Here is a 14,407-nt window from a genome sequence, read left to right as displayed (position 1 = left end):
AACACACACAACAACAACAACATCCCAAAGAACCCACGCTTATTGAAAATAAGCAATGAATGGGGTAGAATAACAGATAACAAATAGCGAAGCAGAATACCCTTTTCAAAATTATAATGATATATTTTCTCTAAGGTTGGGAAGGAAAAAAAGACAAACATGTAACAGAATAAATTATTGTATTTTTTTTAAAAAAAAATTCCTTACACGCATTTAATTTTTCAATTTTTTGCCACTTCCAAATGCTTTCCTTCTTTTGTTTTCAAGGATAGTTAATTCTCAACCCACCTCTGCCCCCAATCTAAGTTTACCATAAATTTCTACCATTACTTAAACAACACTAGCCCTGCATCTCCCCTGCCAAACACATGGCAAACATTTCCCCTGCTGTTACATCCAGGAGTGCTGATAATGTGTTGGGAAGGGCGGGGGAGAAGTGGCGTGAGAGTGAGGGATAAAGCCATAACCTGATCACAAAAACATTTACTTGCAGTGATCTCAAGAAGAGATAAACCTCTCTAAACCCAAGGATTTAGAAGGGTGTAACCTGTTTAGGATTGCACTGTTAGAAGCTGATTATGTTGATCTCAATGGAACTTCTAAGTGAACTGGTTCAAAAAAGGACTCTTATAGCTCTTTCAAAAATAAGATGTATGGAGCATAAGCTTTCATGAAGTAGAATGAGAATCATGAATTGCTTTCTGAGGCAGTTTTATATGTAGCCAGGATTTACTCCTCACTGCCACCACCTGTTTTGCTAAATCTAGGCATGAGGCACCCATAGAAAGGTTTTGGGATCATGTTGGCTGCAACTGAAAAGTTTGTTTTTTCCCCTTTTATGTCCATGTATTTGTGTGTAGATATAGATATACCTATACATTACAACGGAGGACACACTGCATGCATCTGATGAACTGGGTTCTAGTCCATGAAAGCTAATGCCACTAAGAAATCTCTTAGTTTTTACAGTGCTGCAAAACTTCTTTTTGTTATGTTTTGTTGTAGCAGAAGAAATGCAGCTACCCTGTCCGAACTCTTAAGATCATATGTCTTCTGGTGAAATATCCATTGCTCCCTCCCGTGCCTCCAGCTGTGCATTAATGCAGGGAATCAAGGGTGTGCTGAATTCTGCGGGGACATGGTTGGAGAAAGCTGTACATATGGTGAGGTTCAGAATATATGGTTCCCTGTCCTATGTATGTACATTAGTCATTGTGACAGAGTCTTCTGGTCTAAGTGTGATTTGAGAAGCTTTTTCTTGCTGATGACTTTCGGGGAAACGTTTCCTCAATAATGTGTCTGCTGAGGAACTTTGCCACATTTACACATTGCAAAGATTTCCGAACTGCTCATAAGGTATGTTGGCTGATCTTGTTTCCCTGCTAAAACTGAAAAGTATGATCCAGAATGCACCCAAAGCACTTGGGGCGCTGCACATTACAAGAGAAGAATGTTGGTAAAGGTGGGCAAGTTGTCTTTAAGGTAAACTTGGCTGCCATCTTTTCATGGAGGAATATCTGTTAGGCTTTCAAGGAACTCCAGACATGTCACAGTACACTGTTGAGTGATTCCTCAGTTTTCAGTGAGGCAGACTCATGAAGACAACAATGAATGTGAGTTACAGAATCAGTGCCTACTCAAAAAGCAGCCTTGTTCAGATCAGTAGAGACAGAAAAGTTGGAATTGCTCCAGATATGTTTGCTAGTGCTACCTCATTTCCTCTCAGAAGTCAATGGCATAGCAATGTCAAGATGATACTGCTAATTTGGGGACACTCACCTGTGCTTCAGTCTGTAAGACATTGCTGAATCATAAAAGCCAGTCTGCTACTGTTGTAAGCAATTTCTTGATCTTAAAAGCTGTATGCAGAAGTTTTTTTATGGCTCACACATCCCAATATCTTGCAAGTAGTAAGATAGGAAGGAAGTGACAGAATAGGGTCAGCTCAAGACATCATCTTGCCTCTCCTTTTTTGAAGGACATTTCACAAGTTACCCAGCTCCATGCTGGTAATTAAAGTGATTACTATGTTGATTATAATGTGTAATGTGTGTAAATTACTGTTATGCCCGCACACATCCACAGTCAATTGCTGCTCCAGACTATGTATGCACAGGGGCGCCTAAATGCATTAGACCATCACCCCTTGGAACTGTCATGTAAGAATCTGGTAATGTATGACATGGCTACAGATGTGAAGGCCTGGAACGCAACAGAAATATTAGGGGGAAATATATATACATTTTTTTGAGAACTCCTTCTCCCTTCAGTTTTTCTGGTGGTAAAACTGGGAAATGTTGGGTACCACTGGGGGAAAAAACACCCTATGAAATATTTTATTTGTCTTCAGAAAAAGTGGAAATGCTTTTTAAGATAGGATTGTTACCCTTTAAAAATTTAGAGCATTCACGTTTTCCAACAGAAACATTGGAGAATCGGGGGGAACATTGAAAAAACTCCTAGATTTTTATTGCTTTCGGAATGAGTGAAATGCTTTTAAGACAATGTTTTACTCTTTCAAAATGTTTTAAGTTCTTTGTGTTTGATTATAATGGCTTTAAATGCTATTTGTCCTTTGTACCTTTCAAAATGTATAGTAAGAAAAGTTTGAGGCTGTTTTTTTGATGTTTCCAACAGAAAAAACTGGCAAATTTGGGGGACGCTGAAAAAGAAACTATCAAATATATTCTTCTTTTTTGGAATGAGTGAAATGTATTAAGATGGTATACGGGCAACAGTATTGGGTGGATTTGATATTTTGCTTGTAGAAAAGTAAGGAAGGTATACTTTAAAATGACAAAATATGCCAATTATTTCAATATTATATCCTAATTAACTTATACATGATACATTTTATAGAGTTAAAGTAATAAAATAGGTTTATAGAGAGGTCACACACATAGAAGGGGAAACAAGGTTATTTTTCATGGCTTCAAAATCTGTAGACATGGCCGTTAGAATTCTGATTTGTAGTTTTTCACTGATTTACAATCCTTTGCAATGATTTTACATCAATCCAGTGAAGAGGAGTTGGGATATACATCTACATAGAGGATTAGTTTCTCTGGGGCATTGTGTATTGAAAATGACACCTACAAAAAACAAAACAAAACACTGCTTGGAAACTGCGAGAAAAACGTCACATCACAATTTAGGTTGGTTCAGGTGTCTATTGTGGGCCACCTTCTGTATTCCTGAGGTTTATCACAAGCACCAGTGGACTAAGATAAGCAGATTTCACTTGTTCTGTTCTTGTTTCACAATTTTACTGTGTCCCACCATTCTGCCTCCTAGTTTAACATGGGAAATGTCTCAGATTTTGGAATGCATGTGCAGCTTCAGCCATTTTCAGTTCATCTCTCCTCCCCCCCTACTTCCTTACAGGTTACCAATGCACACATTGACTAAGGCCATTTCCCCACACTGTTAAAGAGATGGCCCACTCACTGAACTCTGGTGTTTTTTTCACTCACTCCATATGTCTCCGATTTCAAAGTGGAAGTAGGCAGTTTGGCTTTCTTTTTTCGGCATCTTTTAGCCGGCACAAGAAACAGTGGGAAATCCCATTCTCAGAAAAGATGCTGAAAAAACAGAAGCCAAACTGCCTGCTTCCACTTTGACACTGGAGACGTATGGAGTGAGTGAAAAAAAACCCCACCAGAGTTCAGTGAGTGGGCCGTCTCTAACAGTGTATGGAAATGGCCATAATCACAAATCAAAAACCAAGCTTTATGATCACGTTGAGTTTTGTGTGTGCTATGATTCAGTGTGCATGTGCTAGAGCACTTTGGCAAACAGCAAGAAAGCTGCAGCAACCTGCACAACTTCAGTGCTCTGAGCAAAGCCCATAATTCATGAAAGAATGACAGCCCACATATACATTGGTGATGCTTGGCAACCCCCCAAATCCAGGGGAAAACATGGACTGGGAGAATTTCATAAGTACCTTACCAATGAAGCTGATCATTGGGAAAGATATATATTTATGGAGATCTTGCATTTACATATATTCCCAAGGAGTAAGGGGTCACAAGAATACCTCTCACACCACTACAGATATACATGAATGGGGGCCAAAGATACATTTGGGAGTGTGAGGATTGTGGATGCTGTGGTGAATGAGACTTATGAACTCTTGGTGCACATACTACTTTGGTCATGAGAATAGATTGGCACCTGTTAGTGGGTAGAAAAGGAAGCCAAAACAACCTCACAAGTTACATTTGCCTTGGCCCTATACTGTTATCAACAGGAATGTGAGCATGCGAATCAACCACAACTAGCTCATTGTTTTGCTTAGTCTCAGGCACTGTGGTTCTGTTCTTGTTTAGGTTGTTGGTATGTTCTTCAACTGCATAAAGAGGGAATTGTTCTGTGACAGCTGATCCATGACAGCCATTTCACTTCTTTGACAAAACCAAGAAAGAGCTGTGTGTAAGAAAAGATCATGTATGAACTCACCCTGTGGAATTAAGAAAACAGGGATTCATTCACATTACAGGTTATTTTTTTTATGTCATGAACACTTCCACAAACAATTATCATGGGAAAACACTAAAGTTTTATTCCCCTGGGAAAAAAAACACAGTTACCCTCACTGGGCACACAGAAGTTTGGGTTCCACCTTAAAATACAGGTACATATATAAATAGTATATTGTAAAGAGCCAATAAGTGATCAATAGTTTTTATAGGTATATTATTGACATAAGGGGATCCATTAGAAATGGTTACAATGATATCAGCAGAAAGTAGTTTATAGTAGGGAAATTACCCATCCATTAGAACAGCTCTTTGCCAGAGATTAACATCTTGATGGAAGAGCGCATGCCATGGATCAGCCAATTCACTACATTCCTTGTGAAAATCTATTCAGTCTGAACTGCAGATCCGTGTACATTTAGGTGCACACACATACCCGGATCTCTTATGCATGCATGCTTTCCCATTATTTTCAGTGAAGAGACCCATGACATGTACACCATCTTTTGTATGCACTGGTTCTGTCTCTTCATTAAGATTAATGGAGAAGACTTATCATGAGAGGTGGAGGAGGCTTCATACCAAACCCATGATGGTGTGCAAGGGAGTCCAATTTATATTCTGATTTAAATTCCAGATGTTATATTGTTGCCCCTGCCTTGTATTAAGAATGTACAGATTTCTTACCATGTATATATTACAGTGAATAGCCAAAATTTGATAGCAGTTGACATCCAGGTATCAATATTGATAATCTTGGGCACGTTTTGTGAATGTTTGAAAAGGTGAAACCCCTATTCACATAATCAGTCTATGTATACTGCGAACGCAGCAAGTTGCATGTATTGGGAATGGGCTCCTCTTAGTACAAGTGGTCACCATGCTGGCTGAATAGAGGTACCATCTTTATTTTGCGTGTGCATACAACTTTAGTATACATAAAACGATAGCTGGATTTTCCAGGCTTCTGGTTTGCACATGTTAAAAATATGTGCAGTGCCTCTGTTTACATAACATGGTGACTGCATGTAAGAGAAGCACATTCCCGGTATGTGTGGTTGCCAGCCTCCTGGCAAATGCAGACAGACTATATCTGCAAGCTAAAAGTCAGCACTTACTACTGTATGTAAAATGTGTGGAAATACTTCTATGTATTGTATTCATAAAATTTCTCTAGGATTTTTAATGTTCACGTATGAGTGCCAAGCTACATTGTAATGTATACATAATTGAATCTCTCCTTTAGTACATGGAAAGCAACCAACTGGAGATCCCCTTTCCATTTCCTCTTGCTCAAACTGCAACCTGAAAAGTCATGAGAGTTCTACACAGAAACCTGACAAAAAGCCCACACATGCCACATATTTATCGATCAGATGTATGAAACTAGTACAGCTTACGTCAGTACCTGAAACCTTAATCGAATTAAAAGATGAAAAAGTGTATAATATTTATACATTAACTACTGCCCTATATTTATATATTTATATATATATATATGCATATATATACCATTATGTGTATAAAAAACTTGTGATGAGTCCTTTGTGAAGAATTCAAGACATTCTTGGACAGGGTTGAATAAAGAGCAGGAGAGAACTGAAAACAGACTGCAGGGTTAAAGGGACACTTTGAGGGATGCTGCTGCGTTTTTGCATCAAGCCCCCCCCCCCCGTTCATTGTACATCAGGAGATGGGGGGAAAGCCCCCCCACCCAAGTCTTCAATTTCTACCTCTACATACAATAACTTACAAGTTTATTTATTTAAATAATTGTAAAACATTTTACATTTTACATTTTTTAAAAAGAGATTAAACTATAAGCAAATACACACATACGTCAAATGTTCCACCATTCATATCAGTTTTATAAGAAAGTCTTCCATGCTGGTACCCTGTTTTGTGTTATTTTTTTTTCCTGCATAAACTAAATCGGTATCTGAAAGGCTCCGTAGAAAATAGAAACTTCAAATCCCCCCCATACAAAGTAAAACAAAGAGTATCCAAAATATCACGCTTGAATCAGTTGGCCAATTTGCTTTCCCCTTTTTTAATATTTTACAAACATTCAGAAGGTTTAGTGTCCATTAAAAAAACAACAACTTGTACTTCTGATTCCATCCCGTCAACCGTGTACACCTGGACCTTGGCCAAATCTGTCATTTAATGTTCTAGGGGTTGATGGAAGTGTATATGAAATCTAGGAGAGATGAAAGCCACCTGCTAGCTCATCATACGTGTAAAAATTGTTCCCTTTCTTGTTGCACATGGGTTCCCCTATCAAAAGAGTGTGTAGTGCTTTTTTCCCTTTTTTTAGTGGTCCATCACAATAAGTAGTTTTGTGCTGTAAAAAAGAAAAAAAAAACAAGAGAAAATCCAGCGATTCCTCCTCTTCTTTTACATTGGAGGAACAACAAGACCAGTCATGGCTGAAAATGAAAATGGACAAGGTTAAAACAGCAGTGCCTTACAAAATTGGAAGCAACAAGCTGTGAGAAGGGGGGATAACGAATTGTGAGGAGGGAATAAACTATTTGGGAATCTCCTGGGATTCTATAAGCTCACAGGGTTTTATACAAACCCATGTCCTCAGCTCTTTTCCTTTTCTTGCTTTTTAACTGAATCAACTGGTTGCAACTATTTGTGCCTCCTGCATCATGCTCTTTGGACCAGTCCAGCATGTCAGATTCTTACAATGCTACTTTCGTGGCCAACATACCATGGCACGAGCCTTCTATTATTACCCCACTGTTTGCAGTGTGAAAACCCAGGAATATTAATTGGTTTATAAAATACTTGATATTCTACTTGCTTTGTCTCCTCCTGCAAGTTGGCTTAATGGCATTTGAGAGCCTACCTTTTGTTCTTGCAAGCTGCTTCATGCTGCTCCCCTCTCCTCCCCTTTGGGGCTGAGCCGTCAAAAGCCTATTTCCCAGCCTGTACTACTTCTTATTGAATGTTTGTGAGGTTCGGATTAAGGTCTTACACTGCTCACAAAGCTGTAATTATTTTTGCCTGTATTACTATATATTGAATCGATGTAACTTTTCAATAAAGGTAGGTTCAATGCAGGACATTTCATGATGAGTGGGGAATATAGGAACCACAGTGATTATCCACCAGGGAGTCTCTTCTCTCTTTTTTATTTTATTTTATTGGAGAGGAATGGAAGAAAGAATTAAAGATGTGCCACACTGTATTAACCTCCAAAGACAGCCATTATCAGATGAAACACTTGATTAAACGTGTCAAAAAATCACCCAGATGCTAGGATGACACACACACCTTAGGCACGTGTTGTTAATAATACCAACAAATCTTGCAAGAAGAAGAAAATTTGTATTCCTTCCTACATCACAAGGAACAAGAAAAAAAGTAAGAACAGGGTCGGCCTTCTCATGAAGCAATGAGAGGCTTTAGGTGGTAGATTCTAAGGGGCTCAAACTTTTTCTTAAAAAAAACACACACCCATTTTTATTCCAGAGCAAGATGTGAAAGCCATTTCATTTTAAGGTACAAAACATCTAAAGCTGAAATGGGTAAGAATTCTGTTGGGCTCATTCACCCAAACAGTTTCAGTATTTTAAGGTGCATCATCTACATTCAGCTATTTAGAGCCTCACTTTGGGGTAAGTACCACAATCAGCAGCTACACGCTGTCTTTTCAACTGTGCTGTGCTTAAAGATGCCAGGGACTGCTACTTACTTACTCCTGTGAGATGTGGTGGGAGGGTGAGGGCAGCAACAGCAAAGGGTGGCAGCCGAGGACAGCACCCTTTGTTGAGAAGCCTGTTTCCCCCAATTTTTCAACGTACTCCAGTGAATGCAGACCCATATGAGGTAACTGTCAACATTCACCAAAGCACCCCTGTTTTCGGACACTTGTAAACTATAGCTAGAATCATCAGCATTCAACAAGTTTGGGACATTTGTTGTCATGTCTTGGGGACAAACAATTTCAGAACTTGAATCCTCAGCAACACTAAACGGAGAGATGAGGGATCAGATCTTTTGAAAAAAAGAACCAGACTTCTGATTTAAGGAGGGAAACGTGGCATGAAATCCTTCCTCTCCTCCATTAGCTTCTTGTGAGACGGCCTCTGAGGGTTACTTCAGTAACTTGTTGAAAAAGCAGCCTCGGGTCGGTAACAAGCTACACAATGGCTTGGACATGTGCGGCTCAAGGTAAAGAGGCGCTCAAATTCCTCTCATTACCAACACCATCACGTCTTGAATGTTTGTTTCCTCTTTGTAAAGGCCTTGCTTTTATTTGAAGTTACTGTAACCCACAGTTTCAAATACACACACACACAGAACACAACCCAGTGAGACTGAAACTAATTTTTGTTTGGGGAAAAAAATGTTATTAAAAAAAGTAAGAATATAAGAAGAGTTCAGTGGGACTGGATCAAGAAGATCCATCTGCTCAAGTATCCTGTTTTACAGGTGCCTTCGAAAAGCCTAAAGCTGGGTACAGAAGACAAAGCTTCCTTCTGTTGCTGCCTCCCAACCAGCAACTGGCATTTACTGGTACTATCCCTCTGAACATGGAGGCTCCTTTAACTACCATCTTTAGCCATCACCTCTGTTCATTAGGCACATGTCATAAGCCCTCTATGCACGACCCCTTGGCATGTTAACTGAACACACAGGATGGGAGAATGGGCACAAGTGCGCTGGCCTTACCCCTGTGCAATTGCTGGGTCATATGCAGGCTAGGAAGCTTCTGCACATGTGCATATGCTCTCTCCCTGGCAATGTTTGGAAAATCACGGGGAGGGAGCAAGTTAAAGGTTCACATGTGAACCTTTTTTCCCTTTTGGTTTCCGTTAATTTCATAGGTAGTCAAGTTAAGCATTTCATAACTTGCGGAGTGGCACCAATGTTGCTCTGCTACAGTCTTTTTGACACCTTAAGCTAACCAATTTTGTGGTGGCAAAACTCTTTGCAGGCCAGAAATCATTTTATTAGATGCACGAAGTATTACCCTCCACTGGCACATTTTTATACATGGTTCAGGGAGACCCTATACATCCTCCCTCTCCCAACAAGATCGTGATGTTATTTTCTGGCAAAAGTCCCTTGCTTCTTAGCAGGAAGGCAAGCCAAGGGGCTCCGTCCTAGATACTCTGAAGAAGCAAAGAGAGAGGAGAGGCAGCAGGACAAGAGAGGAGGAAAGTGAGAGCCAAGCTACAAGTGACGCCTGACACAGGTTGGACACTTGTCAGCTTCCTTCAAGTTTTGATGGGAAATGTAGGCATCCTGGTCTTCCAGCTATAATGAAGAGCCAAGCTGTAAAACCAGGACACCTGCATTTCCCATCAAAACTTGAGGGAAGCTAACAAGTGTCCAACCTGTGTAAGGCGTCACTTGTAGCTTGGCTCTGAGTCAGAGGGTTGTGCTCAAAGCTGGAATGGAAGGAACAAAACAAAAAGGGACACCAACTTTGGCAGTCCCCTTTAAAAACCTTGAGGTTGAGCAATGCCCCCCCCTTGTTGATTGTGGCTTGGATTTTTGTTAAATTGTGGAAGAGGAGGAGAAAGAGAAAAGAGCTGCTTGAAATGCTGTGATGCCCAGAGCTGGCCAGAAAGGAGGGAGGTTAATTGGTTGCTGCAAACAAAAGTAGTAGCAGCCATCTGCAGACCGTGGAAAAGTCAGCTTTGCTCAGCTCGCTGTCCATGCCATGAGGAGGTGGGTTTCCTTCAAAAAAACCCAGGACATTAAAAACAGGGGGTGGGATGTCTGCTGAAAATGGGACTGTGGTGCTATCCTTTTATAATTATATATAGTGATCAAGTGATAGTTGCATAATAAGACAAACAGGGTAAGTTGGCTCCAAGTGAAGAATGCTTTGAATGCAGGCGTACTGCGTCCAAGCTGTTTGTAAGCCTGTAGTACGCATTGAGGAACTTATTTGCATCTGTCAAAATGTATTAGGTGCCAATAGTCATTTGATGAAATCACCTTATAATGCTACTTTTTCTTGCCTAATGTCATTTAGACATTTACAGAATCTTGTGTGTCTAAGCGTGTGTCTAAGCTGAGTTAAACTATTTAATATGTTTATATTTTATATTCTTATTGTTTTATATTTGTATGTTTTATTTTTGCTGTACACCACCCTGAGTCCTTCAGGAGATGGGCGGTATAAAAATTCAATTAAAGTTAAAGTTAAAGGTTCACATGCGAACTCATCCCTAACAGAATAGTGTAGCAGCTGGGTTAGAATTTAGCAGACCCAGGTTCAAATCCTCATTCTACCATTGCAGCTCACTGAGAGATCCTGGGACAGTCACAAGTCACTCTTGTCTGTCTCAGCCTAACCTGCCTCACAGGGTTGTTGTGGTAAAGAAAGGATAGAGGAGGGGAGAAAAGAGTTGTAATTTGCTTGAGGCCATAGAAGAAAAGAGTTTGGTATGAATATCTAACAAATACTAGCCCAAAACAGCCTGAGCAGAAGAGGAATACCCTGCTGGTGGGTGCATAAGGTGTTCTTAGATTGGTTTTAAAGTTTTATATTGTTGTCTTATCAAATTTCTTTTATACCATTGTTACCTGCTGGGTCCTGATATGCTTAGGAGAAAGGTGGGCATACATACATAAAATTATCTTTACTGTGTTATTTTTCTACATGCAAGCATTTCTTTAAATGAGTGAACATTCAGCATTTGGACCTGCAGTTAGGAGTCGTACAGTCCACTCTACCACCTCAGGATTCTGCCATCTCATTTGGCTACGTATAATGTCTTCTAAGCTCGCCTATTCCCATTCAGATGTGCTGATGTAGTCCCAGAGAAACATGGGCAACCGTTCCTCTGCACAGCTCCAGCAGTTTCCAATTTGTTGGCTTACATCTGTGATGAGATGATTAGACACCAGGGTACTCATCACTTCATGTTGCGTCATGTCACATTACATCTCTGCCACACTGTTTTTAAGCAGCTTTGACGGCCGACACAAAATAAGTGCCGGGCTTTTTTCCTGACCGGGACACCTGTGATCAATTTGGGGGAGCAGACAAGGAGCGGGTGTTGTCAGGCCTGCTGCCTACTTTGTCTGGCTACATAACAGGAATGTACAGCAGATGGCACAAAGGGAGAGCGATGGGGAACACATGGCACAACGCAGGTTATCTGAGGGTATCTGTGTGTCTTTTGCAACAACATTTGGGAAGCCAAGAATCATGCGGGTTCCCTCTCATGGGTAACCTTAATGAGAACCACAGGGTGGCTAGGAACAACCTGTCTCTTAAAAGACGGCAGGTTTTCAAACTGCATGCTCTTCATCAGGAATGGAGGATGAGGGGACAAATGAAACATGGAGCACTTATTTGTAGGAAGGACTCCTGCACACAATATGCAATTTAAAAGGTCCCGAGAGCAAGTTAGGTATAGCGGTTAAGAGTGGCTAGACTCTAATCAGGAGAACCAAGTCTGATTCCCCACTCCTCTGCTTGAAGCCAGCTGGGTGACCTTGGGTCAGGCACAGCTCTCTGAGCTGTCTCAGCTCCACCCATCTCACAGAGTGATTGTTATGAGGATAATAACAACACACCTTGTAAAGCACTCTAAGTGGGTGTTGTCATTCTGAAGGACAGTATATAAACCGAATGTTGTTGTTGTTATTCAACCCAGCTGATAGTTCCAGCCCCAGGGTGTGAAAGTGGGTCCGGACCCCCTCAATACATTGGATATTGCAGCATCATAAACATTCACGTGATATATTTTTTCTTGTCCATACAGGAAATATAGGAGGCAAGGGCAGATTGGCCATTAAGGCCATTGGGACAAGTCCAGGTGGGTCAATGGTGTGGAAGGGCACCTCTCCACTGGGGGCACATAAACCCACTGCCCTGCACCAGGAAGACCCCAGCCCAAAGAGAGGGCAGGCACAGGCTAGCAGCACAGGGAAGGAGAGCATGTGGCAGTGAGGTATGTACCAGTGTTCCAGCTAATGTGAGCACATGAGCAATTGCTCACAGATTCTGACTCCTCCGCTCACAGCTTCTCAGCTGTAGCTCACAGATACTAACCCTCAGGCGGCCCTGCCCTCCCACTCAGCCAGCATCTGCAGGTGGGCCCTATAGGGATGGAGCAGGGATCGAGCCTCATCCCACTTCTCTCCTCCCTTCCCGGCTGTGGCTGGTTTGGCCCCCAGGGTGGTGCCAGAGAGCGCCTCCAGCCACCGCTGGCTCTCTAGCTGGGGAACAGAGCAGAGCTGAGTGATTGGGTCTGGCCTGACCCATGAAGCCTGAAATCGCTAGGATCCCCTCAGCCCCAGAGAGCAGAGGAGAGGAGGTAGCACCTCAGCTGCCACCATGGTGAAGGCATCATTTAACTTGGCCTTGACGCAGAAGGCTGAAGAAGTAAGCACTGACTCACAAAAGCTCATCTTGAAATAAATGTGCTAGTCTTTAAGGTGCCATTGCGTGTCTGCTTTATTTTGCAGCAACAGACTAATACAACTACCCCTTTGTAATTAGCATGGGCATATCCATTTTTATACAGAAGTATACTCTGATTTTTGTGGCCCTTTCATCTAATGGCTTTTATTGTTAAATTGTTTTGATGTAATCAAAATAATTTGATTGTGATTTTTTTTAAAAAGGAGGTGCACTCAAAATTTTAATGAAAGTTGTTTCAGCTCACAAAGTAGATTTTTAGCTCACAACACTGCAAAGCTTAGAGGGAACATTGGTATGTACCCTCTTGGGCCCATTGTGGTGACAATTGGGACGTTCCCACCCACACTTTTTGAGGTGAAGGATGGGACATGCCCACTCAGCCTGCCCTCCCCATGGTGAGGGGTGAGCTTACTCAGCCTCAACTTGCTGTGGTGATGATGGGACAGTCCAGCCTAATCTTACGTGGCTAATCTGCTTGGTAGGCCCCTGCAGCTCGGAGCTGGTCAGGCAAGCTCTTCCCCCCTCCTTTGGGGAGCAGTGAGACAAAGGCAGGCTAGAGGTGGGGCCCTTTTTCAGGGTTGTTTCTCCTCACTGTCTGCCCCCAACAGGAGGTAGATTATTGTATTAGCACAATCAGGGGTCATTTTGTAGAAAAAGAGCTGGAGGAACTCAGTAGCATAACTCATTAGCATATCTCATTAGCATATGCCATGCCCCTTGACATCACCGGAAATGTGTCATTAGCACAACTGATTTGCACATGCCACACCCCCTAACATCACCTATTCTGGCTGTTTTGGACCCAAACCTGGTCATTCAGGGCCAAAATTGGGCCCAAAATGGCAAAAAGGGGCTGGAAATGTCCGAACAAGGGCCCAAAATGGTCAGGATTGGGCCACTGCTGAGCAGGAGAGTGCTCCAACACTCGTCAGAGGCCTGATCCGGGCTGTTTTGGCCCCAATCCAGGACGAAACGGGCCCAAAATGGCTGAGAGTCAGGTGGGTAGGGCCACCTGTCATGTGACCTCTTTGGGGAACTGCTGGAACTGCGTTCCTGTGTGTTCCCCCTCGAAATGAGCCCTGAGCACAATATAAAATGATTTGTGGATCCTACAGAGGATGTGCTCCTTGACACAGTCACCAAGAGTGGCCCAACAATGGGAAAAGAAAGTTAGCTGCAGTTGTTTGGCTCTGAAGAGGGTAGAACTTTCCAAGGAGGGCAGAAGTGACCATCATGGCCACAGGACCAAGGCTTAGGAACCCTGAAAAATGGAGGACAAGCAAAGTACCTAGATGCAGAATAGTGCAATAGAATTTGTTGCCAGATAACAGATAGTAATTGGCCGCCATCTGCAGGAAATCCAGTTAAACGCATGACATGAACTCGTCCAGCTAATCGCAACAATGTCCCTTCTGGAAGTGATGTCATTGCACTGCCCACGCTCCTGTGCTACATGCAGGGCTGATTTCAGCCCCAAAGAGGCTGATTTTTAATGAATCGGCCACATGCAAAATGCAGGAGC

General features: G+C 41.9%; 1 protein-coding gene across 1 annotated transcript in view; it reads right to left on the bottom strand.

Annotated features, from left to right (window-relative positions):
• Positions 1 to 6,326: 6,326 nt before the first annotated feature.
• EBF2 (EBF transcription factor 2) overlaps positions 6,327 to 14,407 on the bottom strand; it is a 263,186-nt gene continuing 255,105 nt past the window's right edge. The window contains exon 17 of the mRNA XM_054997337.1: positions 6,327 to 6,910. Coding sequence (XP_054853312.1) covers positions 6,879 to 6,910 — 32 coding nt within the window. The 3' untranslated portion in view covers positions 6,327 to 6,878. The remainder of the gene's footprint in view (positions 6,911 to 14,407) is intronic.

This window comes from Eublepharis macularius, chromosome 14 (assembly GCF_028583425.1).
Source record: "Eublepharis macularius isolate TG4126 chromosome 14, MPM_Emac_v1.0, whole genome shotgun sequence".
NCBI classification, from domain to species: Eukaryota; Metazoa; Chordata; class Lepidosauria; order Squamata; family Eublepharidae; genus Eublepharis; species Eublepharis macularius.
Note: the sequence above shows the minus strand (reverse complement) of the source record. Positions and strands in the feature narration are given on the sequence as shown.